This window comes from Atractosteus spatula, chromosome 3, assembly GCF_055471065.1.
Source record: "Atractosteus spatula isolate fAtrSpa1 chromosome 3, fAtrSpa1.hap1, whole genome shotgun sequence".
In the NCBI taxonomy this organism is placed as follows: Eukaryota; Metazoa; Chordata; class Actinopteri; order Semionotiformes; family Lepisosteidae; genus Atractosteus; species Atractosteus spatula.
Genome location: NC_142708.1, coordinates 69,055,534 through 69,069,038, shown reverse-complemented (window position 1 = coordinate 69,069,038; position 13,505 = coordinate 69,055,534). Strand labels below are relative to the sequence as shown.

The 13,505-nt window shown below is 52.6% G+C and overlaps 1 protein-coding gene across 1 annotated transcript; it reads left to right on the top strand.

The window, feature by feature from the left end:
- Window positions 1–2,859: 2,859 nt before the first annotated feature.
- On the top strand, window positions 2,860–13,251 carry ntn5 (netrin 5). Its single transcript, XM_088911433.1, has 6 exons — window positions 2,860–4,333; window positions 5,779–5,967; window positions 6,654–6,803; window positions 8,321–8,374; window positions 11,687–11,767; window positions 12,872–13,251. Exons 1-6 carry the CDS (start codon window positions 2,860–2,862, stop codon window positions 13,249–13,251), a joined length of 2,328 nt encoding a protein of 775 aa, XP_088767559.1.
- Window positions 13,252–13,505: the final 254 nt, after the last annotated feature.

Genomic DNA, 13,505 nt, shown 5'->3' with positions numbered 1-13,505 from the left:
AAGGGGCGGGGCGTGTGCAGGAAGAGGGCGGGGGCTCATCCTCGGAACGCGGCCGCTCGGCTCCGTTCTGGGGGCGGCAGAGGGGCGTTGGAGGCGTTGCAGAGCCTGCCTTTGTGAAAATCCCCTTTCACCGCCCGCTGTATTTTCCCGGTGCTGTTGTGGCGTTGACTGGGCGACGGCGTGCAGCAGATCGCCATCCCGTTGTAAAAAGGACGCAGAGGGCGGCAGCCAAGCTGACTGTTCCACCCCATGTATAGGGTGCTCTCTGCAATGAGGGAGAGCACGCCCTCAATCACTGAGCGCTTTCAGCACTCTTGCATAGCCCCCCAAGTGCGGAATACCCAAACAGCTTTGGGCACAACATGAAGGAGAGCCATAAAACTGATGGATGTGCCCTCAATATAGTTTCGCCAGCTGCTACATCTTTCTTTTTTGAGACTTCGGCGTCCGCGCTCTCCCTTATAGGAGTCCCATATTTACCAACCCAAAAGAGGACCTCGGGCAAACCCATTGGCATCTGGGATGTAAAAGGGGGAGCTCATTGGGTCACCTTACAGCAGAAAAGGGACTTTTTTTGAGGAGGCAGGGTGTGTTCAGCAGGATTTCTAAACAATGGAGTGTAGGAAAAGAAGACAATCCCAGGCCTTAACTTGGGATAGATCCTGATGCTGCATACAGATGTCAGGCGCCAGAACGTAAAACTTTTTAGAAACGGCGAGAAGGGACAGCTCGACCCATCTAGCCGATGACTGATCCAGTGCATGATCAATCCGGAGATTTTTTTTTTTTGAGGGATCCCGCAGCATCAGTTTAAACTGCAGGCCTGGGCTGGCTGTTCCTGTCTCCCACCACCCCTGGTGTGAAGTAGTGCCTCCTGTTTCCCATATACGAAAGTGCATTGCTGCCATCAAGGAAAAACAGTTCTCCCGTATCTCTAGTAATTCTCACATGCTTTATGTGCTATAACACCATTGCCATACAATGCCTGCATCATCATTATCTGACTTTCAGTTTTAAGCAGTGGAATCCATTCCAGGGCACACTTGTTCTTAGTTGAGGATACGTGTGAGTGTCCTCATGGTGAAAACCATGCTCACATGAGGTACAAACTGTAACATGTCGTTATGACTAATCTCCAGGGGAAAGTATGCCCGTGCACATTTTGCAGCATTGCACATTGCCAGGAACACTAAACCCACAGTTCCAGAAAAGCTATCCGTAGCTTGTAGGTACTGTCCTTGCACAATGTAACAGGTTGTTCATACACTGATCGTTGCTATCTCAGAATTACAAGATAATTTGCTATCTTGTAATTACAGTACAAGATCATTTTCTTGTAATTACCAGATCCGGGAGAATTGTTTTTTTTTCCGATGGCAGCATTGCGCTTCCATACCTACAGTATGTGTGGTAAATACAGGAATTATTTTGCTTACAGGAAATCCTCCAGTCCGATAGGCTTAGTTTCCACTGGTGTGCCTGTGTCCTTGTTGCCCTGCTCGAGTGAAACCACTGGGATGAATTTTGTGCGCAGCCTGGGTAGATGATGAATACGGGCAGCGAGCTCAGCGCAGGGAAGAGCTGTTTTATCATTCTCTGGACAAGGTCCTGGAGTGCCGAGCCGCAGGTCTCGCCCATGCTGGTGGTTCAAGGCCGGGGCAGCGGTGAACAGCGAAGGGGCACCGTCGTGGGCTGGGGGGGGGGGTGTGACTTTCCAGAGGTGGAGTTGTGATTTATCCCAGGCAGGAACACGCATGCCTAGACTGGAAGCGTGCACCGTGTCCGTGTCTCTTCCCTTTCCTCGCCCTCCGGAATCCGAAGCTGATGGCCTGATGAATAATTGGCCATGGCTTGTAAAGCGGAGAGGGGCCATCCGTCACTAATGCTGCGTGCTTGTGGAACTTGGCGGTTTTGCGAACAACTGTCAGGGCGCATCTCAGCCCCACAGTGAGCCTCAGCCTCACAGGCTCAGCCCTGTTTTCCACTCTGAAACCCGTCTTTTTCCCCACAGACGTCCCCTCCTTCCTCCACCTCCTTTCTTGTAAGAGCTTCTTCCACCTGTTTGCCTCTTTGTCGACTTCCTCTTGCAATCTCTTTCCTGTCTTCTCTCTGGATTCCTTCTTTCCCTCCTTCTCTGTGGTCTGTGGTTCTCTTCCACCACGCATTGCAGTATAAAAGTGGGAATGTGGGCGGCTCACCTTTTTGGGAGCAGAGTTTTCTCTTGAATGATTAGTCCTTTGTGGGGGGAGGGGGGGCTCATCCATCCACAATTTTTCTATACAGGTAACAGAGGAGACTTTGCCAAACTCCATGGGATTCTGTGTGCACTGAAACAGTAGACTAGGGGACATTTTGATGCATGTCTGGTGGGCTGAGTGTGGCACATTTTAGCAGGTTCACTTGAGCCGCCCATGCTGGTATCTAGACAAAGAAGGATTTCAGCAGCCACCTCATTTAAGCTCCCCAATCCATAACCGTGGCCCAAACTCTAGCCCTTGAACAGCCACTGAAATTGCGTTTGTTCCAGCCTTTTAATATGGCGATCTACAGCTATAAGGCCGTATATTCTGCCTATAAGGCAGAAGAAGAGCAGTCCTCAGCTCCCAGCAAGTGCAGAGAATTGCCACCATATTTACCTCTTCAGTGCCTGTACAATCACTGGGATCACACGGGCCAGCTCTTGGAAAGAGGAGAATACTGACCGCCTCCTCTGTTTGCCTTTGACTCTGCTTTGCCAGTCTCTTCTTAGTTCTCCTCCTCTCCCTCTCTACCTCTCATTCCTTTTCTCTTCCCCTGTGTTTCTCTCTCTCACTCTCTCATTTTCCCTCTTTCCCAGGCCTGCTGACATTACCCTGGGCAATGACCTTGCCCTGCTCCCCTCCTGCCTTCTCCCTTCCTCTCCTCCTCCCTCTCCTGCTGGTGCAACCCTCCCTCTCTCAGTCCACGCTGCACTGGAACGCTCCCCAGGACCCCTGCTACCACCCCGATGGGCGTCCGAGACACTGCCTGCCTGAGTTCATCAACGCGGCCTACAGAATTCCTGTGCAAGTGGCAGGTCCAGGGGGTGCCCTGGAGAACGTCACCTCCCTCACCGACCTCCACAACCCCCACAACATAAGCTGCTGGCTGGGGGGTCCCAGTGGGATTGAAGAGTGGAGCCTGTCGATCCCACTGGGACGGCGTTTCGAGTTGACCTACATCAGCCTCCAGTTCTGTCAGTCCGAGCTCCAGGAGTTTGGCTCCATCTCCATCCTGAAGTCCATGGACTATGGCCACAGCTGGAGTCCTCTCCAGAACTACTCCTCTCAGTGCCAGGAGAAGTTTGGCTTTCCGCCTCACACGGCTGTGACTTCGAGGAGCCAGGAGAGCGAGCCCCTCTGCTCGGACCCTCGGCCCTTGCAGAGGCATCGCGGGGGACTGGTCTTAGCCTTCTCCACCTTGGATGGCAGACCCTCAGCTCCCGACTTTGATTACAGCCCTGTCCTACAAGACTGGGTGACTGCTACCGACATCAGAGTGGTCTTTCACAAAGAGGAGTCAGTTAGAAAGAAGGGGGCGGAATCAGAACGTGAAGAGGGAGGGGCTCTGAGGTGGAAGGCAGGAAGTAATGCAGGGAGGTGGAACCTTAAGAACAAAGGGGTGGAGCTTGGGAAAGACTTGCGACATTGGGTAAAATCTCCCAAGGAGGTAGGGCTGAGCCCAAAAGGGAGGGGTATCAAAAGAAAAGGTGAGGGGTTGAGCACCGGAAGGGGCAACCCTGGATTGAAAGAGACAGGGAGGGGCCATATGAAGGGAGAGAGGCTGAGCCCGGATAAAGGAGAGCTGTACGGTACACACGGACAAAATATCACTGGAACAAGGGGAGGCTCTCGCACTGGGCAGAGAAGTTCTTCCACGAAGGGGGCGGGGCGTGGGAAGGGGAGGGGCCAGAAGAGGGCGGGGAAAGGGAAGGGGGCGTGTAGCACAACGGACTGCCATTGGAGTCCCAATGGCGGCAGGGAGGGCTCCCAGGGCAGGGAGCTAAGACGCAGGCGGAACCACAGCCCAGCTCCCGCTCTGGAGGACTTGACCCAACCCAGCGGGGTGGTAGGAGGCGGCACACAGCCTCCCCCTGCCTCCCCCCCCTCTCCCCCCCTCTCCCTCTCAGACTTGCAGGTGGGAGGCCGGTGTAAGTGCAACGGGCACGCCTCTCGGTGCAGGCGGGACCCCCAGGGGCGGGCGGTGTGCCAGTGCGAGCACGGCACCGCCGGGCCGGACTGCGACATCTGCAAGCCCTTCTACTATGACAGGCCCTGGCAGCGCGCCACCCCCCAGCAGCCACACCAGTGCGTCCGTGAGTCAGCGCTGCCTCTCTGTCTGACCCCCTGTCCCTGGCTGTCTCCCTGAAATGGGTGCTCCTCTCTGGCTCTCCGCGTCTGCCTGCCTGCCAGCCCTTCGCATGCTGCCTTCAGGAACAGACGTGTAAAGTCTCAGGAAGGCTTGAGGAACAGAAATTTGACTTTGTGCATGTTGCATATATACTAATGCATGCATGTTTCTTTACTTTTAATTAATATATTGGCACGTGTACATAGAAGCACTTCAAAATAGTGGTAAAATCAAAAATAAAAAGATATCCATCCACCCCTCCCTCCATTTTCTAATGGCTGTATCCAGTACAGAGCTGCAGTGGGGGCCAGATTTCCCAGAAGCCAATTAACTTACTTTAGGCTGCAGGAGGAGACTGAAGGAAACCCACGAGAACACAGGGAGAACATGCAAACTCCACACAAACAGTACCCCAGGAATTGAACCCAGGGCCCCAGCACTGTGAGGCAGCAGTGGTCACTACTGCACCACGGTGCCACCCAGGAACAGCAGTGATTTCCCCTTTTTTCCTCAAGTGGGGAACGGAGCTCGTATGGTCGCCATGTTCCTAACGGACACTTGATGCCTGTGCTGTCGCTCTGCTGGCTGTAAATCTCTCCTGACTGGTTGCTCAGTTTTTTTTATTTCCTGCCCCACCAGTTTCTGACCCTGGCTGACTCCCCCCCCCCCCCACCTCCCCTGCGCTACGAGGCAGTAAATTAGCGTAAACGGGCGAAGGCAAGGGGGGGGGGGTGCTGGGAAAAGAGGAAAAGGGGTTCCTTTACAAGCAGGGAGAGGGAAAGTGAGATGGAAGTGTGCCAGCGAGGTGCAGGCGGAATGCAGAGCTCGGGCAGCTGCTGTTCGGGGTGCGGTTCGGTGGGGGGCGGCTGCGGTGCAAACAGGATGAGCCTCTGACACCTCGCACGCCAGCGAGCGTGAGCCCCCCCCGCGGCGCCAGGTGCTCATGTCCAAACAGGAGTTCACCGGGGTGTAGCACGTATAAAAACAGCACAGAGAGGAGTGAGAAAGTGAGGCACGAGAGATGTCACATCACCGCAAGGTAAAGGCATGGTAAAGCCAGAGACGAAACGGAGACAGCTCAGCTCTTTCGCTCAAACTCTAGCCGTCTAGCCTTTTAGAACTATGTGATAATTCTGGCTGCATGATATTCAGCTTGCATTGGAGAATAGTAAAATGACATCATTGAAATAGTTCATTAGTTTCTTCTCTCTCCTCTCCCCTCTCCCCTCTCTCCTGCTCCTCTCCCTTATCTCCTTTTCCTTCTCCTCCTCTCTCTCTCTTCCATTTCTCTCATTTCCTCCTTCTCTCCCCTCTCTCCCCTCTCCCCTCTCTCCTCTCTTCCTATCTGCTCTTCCCTCTCCTCCTCCTCTGGCCCCTCTCTCTCCTCTCTCCCCCTCCTCTGGCCTACAGCCTGCCAGTGTAACCAGCACTCCAGCCGCTGTCGCTTCAGCATGGAGCTGTACCAGCTGTCGGGGCGTCGCAGTGGGGGCATGTGCATGAAGTGTCGCCACCACACCACAGGGCAGCACTGCCACTACTGCCAGGAGGGCTACACCCGAGACCACAGCAAGCCCATCAGCCACCGCAAGGCCTGCCGCCGTGAGTACCAGGGCGGAGAGCGGGGCACTGGCAAAGAGCAGACTTGGCAGGAAGTGGTTGGCTACTGGGTTTCTTTATTGACTTTGCCATTCAGGGATCTTCAATCAGGGGTCAAAGTTCATGTTCATAGTGTCCAATCACGTCAGGAACAGGGTCCTGGCGCGCAGCCACATACGGAGATGGAATGAAAGACACTGATGTGTGTTTCAGCACAAAGCGAATAAGGGCCAGTTCAGTCAGATGTGGTTGTTACCCTAGGAAGAATAATGCCAGGTCTGAAACAAATACCATGGGCTAGAAAGAGCTGTGGCTCTTGAGGCTTGGTTAGAGGAGGGAAACAGGATACACGTAAAGACAAGTAGTCTGACTCCCAAGTTGCAACAGGGCACAATGGGAAAATGGTGAGGAATTGAGAACTGGAGGCACTTTGGACACAGATGGGATGGTGGGTGTCTGGAACAAGCAGCCTAGCTTGTGATTGAGGCCAATTTGCAGGAATCGTTAAAGACGCAGCTGAATGGGATCCCAGGTCCAGCAGGCTGCTGGCCAGGTGGAATAGCTTCCTCTCTGCGGTGACTTTCCGACGGACTCGCTGCTCCTGAGGCCTGAGCTGGGAGCCGCAGGCTCTCTTCATTGCCTTCGCTCACGCGCTCACCCTCTTCCTCACCCTCCTCCCGTGCCCCCAGCTTGCTCCTGCCACCCGGTCGGCGCCCTGGGCAGGTCCTGCAACCAGACGACGGGACAGTGCCGCTGCCGGGAGGGGGTGACCGGGGTCACCTGCAGTCGCTGCGACCGGGGGTACCAGCAGAGCCGCTCCCCGACGAGACCCTGTGTCCGTGAGTCACAGCGCCCGCCCTGTAATAACACCCAGATCTGGAGGGCTGCCTTGTGCAGGAGAAGCCAGCATGAGAGCCAATGGGGATTTATAGCGCCCCACATGCCCAGACGGGCAGCAGGCCGATACAGTGCAGGAGAGAAGTGCAGTGGGGCAGCAGCAGAAATTGCCATAAGGCATCTAGAAGCTGGACAAAAGAGAAGGCTGTGATTTCACCTTCACTGCGCTTCAAAGCTCCAGAAAGGAAGGGAAGATGGAGAACATTTGCATGCTGCTGCACATTTTACTCATGGCACACACAGGATTGCACAGGCTTTGGCTGTACAGCTCCAAGTCTTTTAATAGACCGAAGAGCAGCAGGTCTTTAAGCGACAGGCACTGGGATGACGGCAGCAGGGGTGCGCTGTAGTAACGTGAGAGGGTTTGACTTAGTGGGGAGGACTGGAGCACAGAGCTGATGTTTGACCTGTGAGGACCACACACACACAGACACTTGTACGCCTGACATTTTGAGGCCATGCTATTAACCCTTGTTCTATTTTTATGTACTCTTCCACATTCCACTCAAATTTAAGCCCACACCAGGTGAAGACTGACTTCCACTCTGTCTGTCGGTCAGGTCTTCGTTATTTTCTTAGATTCTGGCCTGGTGGGAGTAGTGTCTCAGTGGGTAACTCATACTCAGTAGACAGACAAAGGAAGCCCACTCAAGGTTACAGAAGAGGACTGTAACACCCTAAGTTACCCACTGTGCCATCTTCCAGGTTAATGCCCCTTGGAAGGTTTACCTAGGCAGCCGAAATAGCAGCGTTAAGTCTCTTAAAGCAAAGTCAAATTGCTCTAAAAGTCCAGAGCAGTGTGCTAAAACACAATAATAAACTTTATTTTATATAGTGCCTTTAAAGGTGGCTTCTTAAAGTGCTTTACAGAACGACAGCAACAACACCAACACCAACACCAACACCAACACAATTCGAGAATCAAGACAATTAAAGTCAATGTACAGTATTTACCAGCAGGGACCCAAAAGTAAATGGCAAAAATATATTATGCGTGTGGGTGATGTTGCTTTTGGATTTTCTCTCCCAATGTTTGCCATCAGATCCAATACACTGTATTTTACAGGGAGCAGTGCTCATTCCGGGCGCTGGGAAAATTCCAAGCCTTTTCTGGTTTTCGTTCCTTGGGATTGTCTTGGTGGCGTCATCAGCAAATTAGCTATTGGCTATTGGACTGAAAGAAATATAAATCTAAATATAAAATAAAAAAATAAGTCTGTTGTGGAGAGATTTGGGGGCTCCCTGTAAAACATACAAGAGCACGAGCAGTCCAATGTCCTGCTCTGATCACAGGAAGCCCCTGTGAAGGAGCTGGGAAGAGAGGTGAAAGGAAAGGAGGTGAAGATTTGACTTGACAGTGAAACCCGGGGGCTTCCAAGCTGTCCCTGTAGCTCTGAGGTGCCGTTAGTGATCCGCGTCGGAGCCACCGATTAACTCCAGGCTGGCCTTGTCTTTGCAGGAATCCAGGAAGTGGTCACGACCACCCCCGTCTTCCAGCCCCAGTACGGCGCGGGTAAGAGCGAGGAAGAGAAAGCAAACCTGCTCCTGTCGAGGGAAGGGAAGCAGTGGGGTTATAATTTAGCTGACTGCGCAATGCGCAGTGCGGAACCCTGATTCGAATCACAGCCACGCGCAGAAAACCGCCCCGGCAACATAAATAACAGCGCTCACATCTCCGTCTGGGGTTACAGGCAAGCTTGTCTGACACTCCGCTGGCCTGCGCCAGTGGAAGTTTAGGAAACTTAGGGACATTCTCTTGCCAGGGCTCTGGGAATTTTATGGGGCCGTACTTTCAATTTATGAATGAGCCATCCATCAAAGTCGGAAAAGGGATATGATATTGCAGACCACACAGAGAAAAGCAGACATGTTTGGCAGAGTCTAAGGTCTTTTAGTCACACAGAAAGCCAGGAATATCCAGTGCCTGCTATTCTTTCTCATGCAACCCCAAGGGCAGGAGAATGTGATTGAAATACCCACTGAACATCTTTACGAGTAAATGATTTATTTCATTTGTTCTTAGAGGCTGTCCTGCATGTGTGGGGCAGCAGACTCCCCTCTGTGGCTTCAGTGAGGTGTAGGTGTTTGGGCTTTGGACTCATAACTGGAAGGCTATGGGTTCAGGTCCCAGCCAAGGGAACTAAGTCAGACCTTTTAGCAAAGTTACTTCACTCAGTTTCAGTTAATTGTCCTCCTGCATTGCTGAGTAATTTCACAGGTTTTCCTTGCAAATGGGGATTTGTGGGCGGCAGGGTGGTGCAGTAATTAGCATTGCTGCCTCGGAGCACCAGGACCTTGAGTTCACTTTCAGACCTGGGATGCTATCTGTGTGGAGTCTGTATGTTCTCCCTGTGTTTGCATGGGTTTCCTCCCACAGTCCAAAGACATGCTGGTGGGTGAATTGGCCTCTGGGAAAATCAGTTTGGTGTGAGTGTGTGTGTTTGTGTCTGTCTGCCTCGTGATGGACTGGCGTCCCACCCAGGGTGTACCCCGCCTTGTGCCCGCTGCTTGCTGGGATAGGCTCCCTCATGATCCAGGATTGGATCAAACAGTTAGAAAATGGAAGGATGAGAATTAGTTCTCAATGCCCCTTGTCTGGTGACATGAGGAGGGTGTCACATCAGGATATGAAAAAAAAGCATCAAACCTTTTGCAGGGTGCTGAGAAATCAGGATCTTTTCAAGTTCGTTACCGGCAGAGTCTTGGATGATGAGCATGGAAGCAATTAGCACCTCAAAGTGTGAAGACAAGGGGAAAGGAGGACAGTGGTCAGGGATCTGGGCACAGAACTGGAGGATTGTGGCTCAAATCCCAAGTGAGACACTGCTGTGGTGCCCTTGGTACCAAGTCATACAGATGGGTGACGATGTATATATAATGCGTGGAATGATGTAATCCATCCTGTCAGTCAGACACAAACAGTGAAAACTATGCATTCATTTTTCCATGTTTCACTCAGTCGTCCCACCACTCTTTTCTGAACACTCAGCATCGGTCCCCGTGCTAATTGAACGCCACCTTATGGCCAGTGTCCATCATTGCATGGCAAAAAAATGTGGCAAAAATGTGTGCATCTATAAAGGGAGAGAATAAACAAATACACAATACAGGGAGGGCACACATTACAAGATAAACAAAAGGACATGAAGGGGCTGCTTCAAGGCTGTGCTGGAAACTTTAGTCTAGAGCAGGGAGTCTTGAGCGCAAATCCTGGAAGGCCGAATTCTACTGGCTTTTGTTGCAAACAGAAGCCAGCCAATCTTTGCATTTCCTACCTCAAAATACAGTATATGGAATTTTTCTTAAGCTCTTTTACAGTAACATTCACTTCATTTAAGGTATAGTTACCCATAAAACACCGTGGAGCCGGGATTAAAAACATTCTAGTTATGCAAACACTCCAAATTCATTTTCACATTCATTTAATCCCCTTCGATCGTGTTTTCTGGGCGCCAATTTGGCTGCACGTCAGGAAACATCTGCAGGCCGCCTCAGCAGCATGGACCTGTGTTAAATGATCGCCGCCTAGTGGCCGCTGTCTATCATTACATGGAATAAAACCCGTGCAAGCGAAGGTTGCATTGGAAAAATGCGTCAGCCAGATAAAATTGAGTCCTTTTCAATAGACAAATCTGAAACCATAACCTCTTGCACCCAAAGCATGAATTGGATCCCAAGGCCAGCGGTTAGTGCTCCGTGACACTTCCTTCGCATTCCGCATTATTGCTTCTCCCAGGCTCTAATTACTGACACCATCTTCATCAAGTAATTAAGGATCAGTTCTGTAGCAGAGTGCTTGGAAGGGTCAAAGTCATGTTACCTCACAGAATGGACATGTCAAGGTTGGATACTCCTTCTCTATACTAACCAGCCAGGGCTTCACAAATTTTAGATCGATCCTGTTAATTATTAATTAATTAAACACTGACGAGCTCGGGGGCAATAAGCCCTGTGGCCCTCCCAGGGCACCATGGGATGAAAATCCGTTTGGGATTTACGGAGCTGATTATCACTAAAGACCAGGATCCTGGTCAAACCCAGCAGTCCGTCACGCAGTCCGGACAGGGACTAGCTGTGTTCTACAAAACCATAAATAAAAAGAGAAATACAGAATTGTACATTTCAGAAGCCTGGTACGAGACAAACTACAAGGCTCGAATCATACTGTAGAATTGCACAGTCTATGGCTTTTTAACGTTTCGCAGAACCGCTTTTGAAACTTCTCATTAATAAGAGGAAGAGGTGGAAGAGGTGTTAGTGGGGCCAGCAGGAGGTGCTCACCCTGCAGTCCATGTGGGTCCTAATGCCCAGTATAGTGACGGGGACACTATACTGTAAACAGGCGCCGTCCTTCAGATGAGACGTAAAACCGAGGTCCTGACTCTCTGTGGTCATTAAAAATCCCAGGGCGTTTCTCGAAAAGAGTAGAGGTGTAACCCTGGTGTCCTGGCCAAATTTCCCCTTGGCCCTTACCAATCATGGCCTCCTAATAATCCCCCTCTCTGAACTGGCTTCATCACTCTGCTCTCCTCCCCACTGAGAGCTGGTGTGTGGGGAGAGTACTGGCGCACTCTGGCTGCTGTCGCATCATCCAGGTGGGGCTGCACACTGGTGGTGGAGGGGATCCCCATTACCTGTAAAGCACTTTGAGTGGAGTGTCCAGAAAAGCATAATGTAAGTGTCAGCAATTATAATTATTATTATGATTATGACTCGTGCCAACATCTCCCTGGCACAGCTAATGAAGGGGCTGGATGCACTGGTGCCCTGCGGTGGCCTGTGCCTGCTCAGACTCCCCGACCTGTGTGTGTGTGTGTGTTCTCAGGGGAGGGGTGTGACTCGTACTGCCAGCCGCCTGCGGGGAGAGTCCGGATGAACCTGCGCACCTACTGCCTGAAGGAATACGGTGAGCACGGCCCGCGGGGCCTCGAACCCTGAGCCGCACTGGTGTCCGCGGACGCCGGGCCCACACGGGGCTTGTCGGTGCTGCGGTGGGGAAAGAGCTCGCTCAGCGTCAGGGCCGGCGGGTGACTCTCCAGGTCAAGGAGCAGACTGCAGGTTCGGTTTCCAGGCCAATGAAACACATAAAAGGGGGAACCTGACTCTCTGTGGTCATTAAAAATCCCAGGGTGTTTCTCGAGAACAGTAGGGGTGTTGCCCCGGTGTCCTGGACAAATCCCCCCCTGGCCTTTACCAATCTTGGCCTCCTAATAATCCCCCTCTCTGAACTGGCTTCATCACTCTGCTCTCCTCCCCACTGAGAGCTGGTGTGTGGGGAGAGTACTGGTGCACTATGGCTGCTGTCGCATCATCCAGGTGGGGCTGCACACTGGTGGTGACAGTGGGATTCCCCATTACCTGTAAAGCACTTTGAGTGGAGTGAAGTGGAGTGTCCAGAAAAGTGCTGTGTAAGTGTGATATTGTCACGAACAGTTCTTTCCGGGCCCTATGCGGACGACACGATCCGGAATGTGAGGATACAATAGGGAAAATAGTCATGCAGGAGAAGGGTCAGGAGACAGGGGGCGTGTCCGAGGAGTGCAGGTGTCCGGGGGGAGTGAATCCAGGGCGAACAATCCAAGGGAAAATCCAGAGGGGGAATCCAAGACGGGAGGTTAGTCCAAGACCAGGGGATCCATCCGAAGTTAAAACCAGAACCGGGTCGGGACCGGCGGGGCAGGGAATCAGGAACAGGAAACTAAAACCATAACGGAGCCAGACGCAGCAGGACCCCGGGCTCTCACGATGCGGAAATCAATGAGAAGCGCCGGGCAAACGCCTGCGTCTGGCTTTAAAGGAGGAACTAAAGAGGGGCTGGAATAAGGAACAGGTGTGGGGAGTGGGACAGAACGAGGAAGGGCTGGAGCGCCCTTAAGAGGAGGAGTAACGATCGTGACAGATATATTCTTATTTAACAATAAAATTCCTGTTAAATCACTCTCGAAGCCCCCTGTTAGGCTCGTCAGCTCTCAGACCCCGCAGGCTCATCGTGTGCCTTTCCTGTCCGCAGTGCTGAAAGCTCACGTCCAGGCAATGGAGCGCTCGGGGTCCTGGTGGCAGTTTTCGGTTTCGGTCCTCTCGGTGTTCCGCAGCGGGACGCCCCGCGTGAGGAGGGGAGCCCAGGCCGTGTGGGTGCCCGAGAGAGACCTGGGCTGCGGCTGCCCCGCCCTGCAGGTGGGCCGCACCTTCCTGCTGATCGGCATGGCGGGGGGGCCGGACGACAGCCGGCTGGTGGCCGACCGCACCACCCTGGCCCTGCTCTGGAGGGACCACTGGGCCCCCAAACTGAGGGGACTGCGGGGCCAGGCCAGGAGAGGACAGTGCCAGAGCCCTCTGCCCCCCTCAGCCGCCCCGCCTATGTCCTCACAGCCCCCCCACCCTCCACACTGACACACTAGGGGGCCTCCTTATTGTGCAACAAGCCCTGTGGCCCTCCCAGTGCACCATGGGAAGACAATCCATTCGGGACTTACAGAGCTGATCATGAGTTAAGACCAGGATGCTCTGGGTCAGGCACTGTTAAACCCTGGGGTAGAGCAATCCATGATACAGTCCGCGTTTTGCCCAAGCAGTGCCTCCTACAGGACAGGGACTAGCTGTGTTCTACAAAACCATAAGTAAAAAAACAGAATTGTACATTTCAG

Excerpts from the sequence above, each read along its gene's own strand:
- ntn5 (XM_088911433.1), top strand. The coding sequence starts at position 2,860 with ATGACCTTGCCCTGCTCCCCTCCTGCCTTCTCCCTTCCTCTCCTCCTC. Across the intron at positions 5,968-6,653 it reads CCACCGCAAGGCCTGCCGCC|CTTGCTCCTGCCACCCGGTC; the intron begins GTGAGTACCAGG and ends CCGTGCCCCCAG. Across the intron at positions 8,375-11,686 it reads CCAGCCCCAGTACGGCGCGG|GGGAGGGGTGTGACTCGTAC; the intron begins GTAAGAGCGAGG and ends GTGTGTTCTCAG.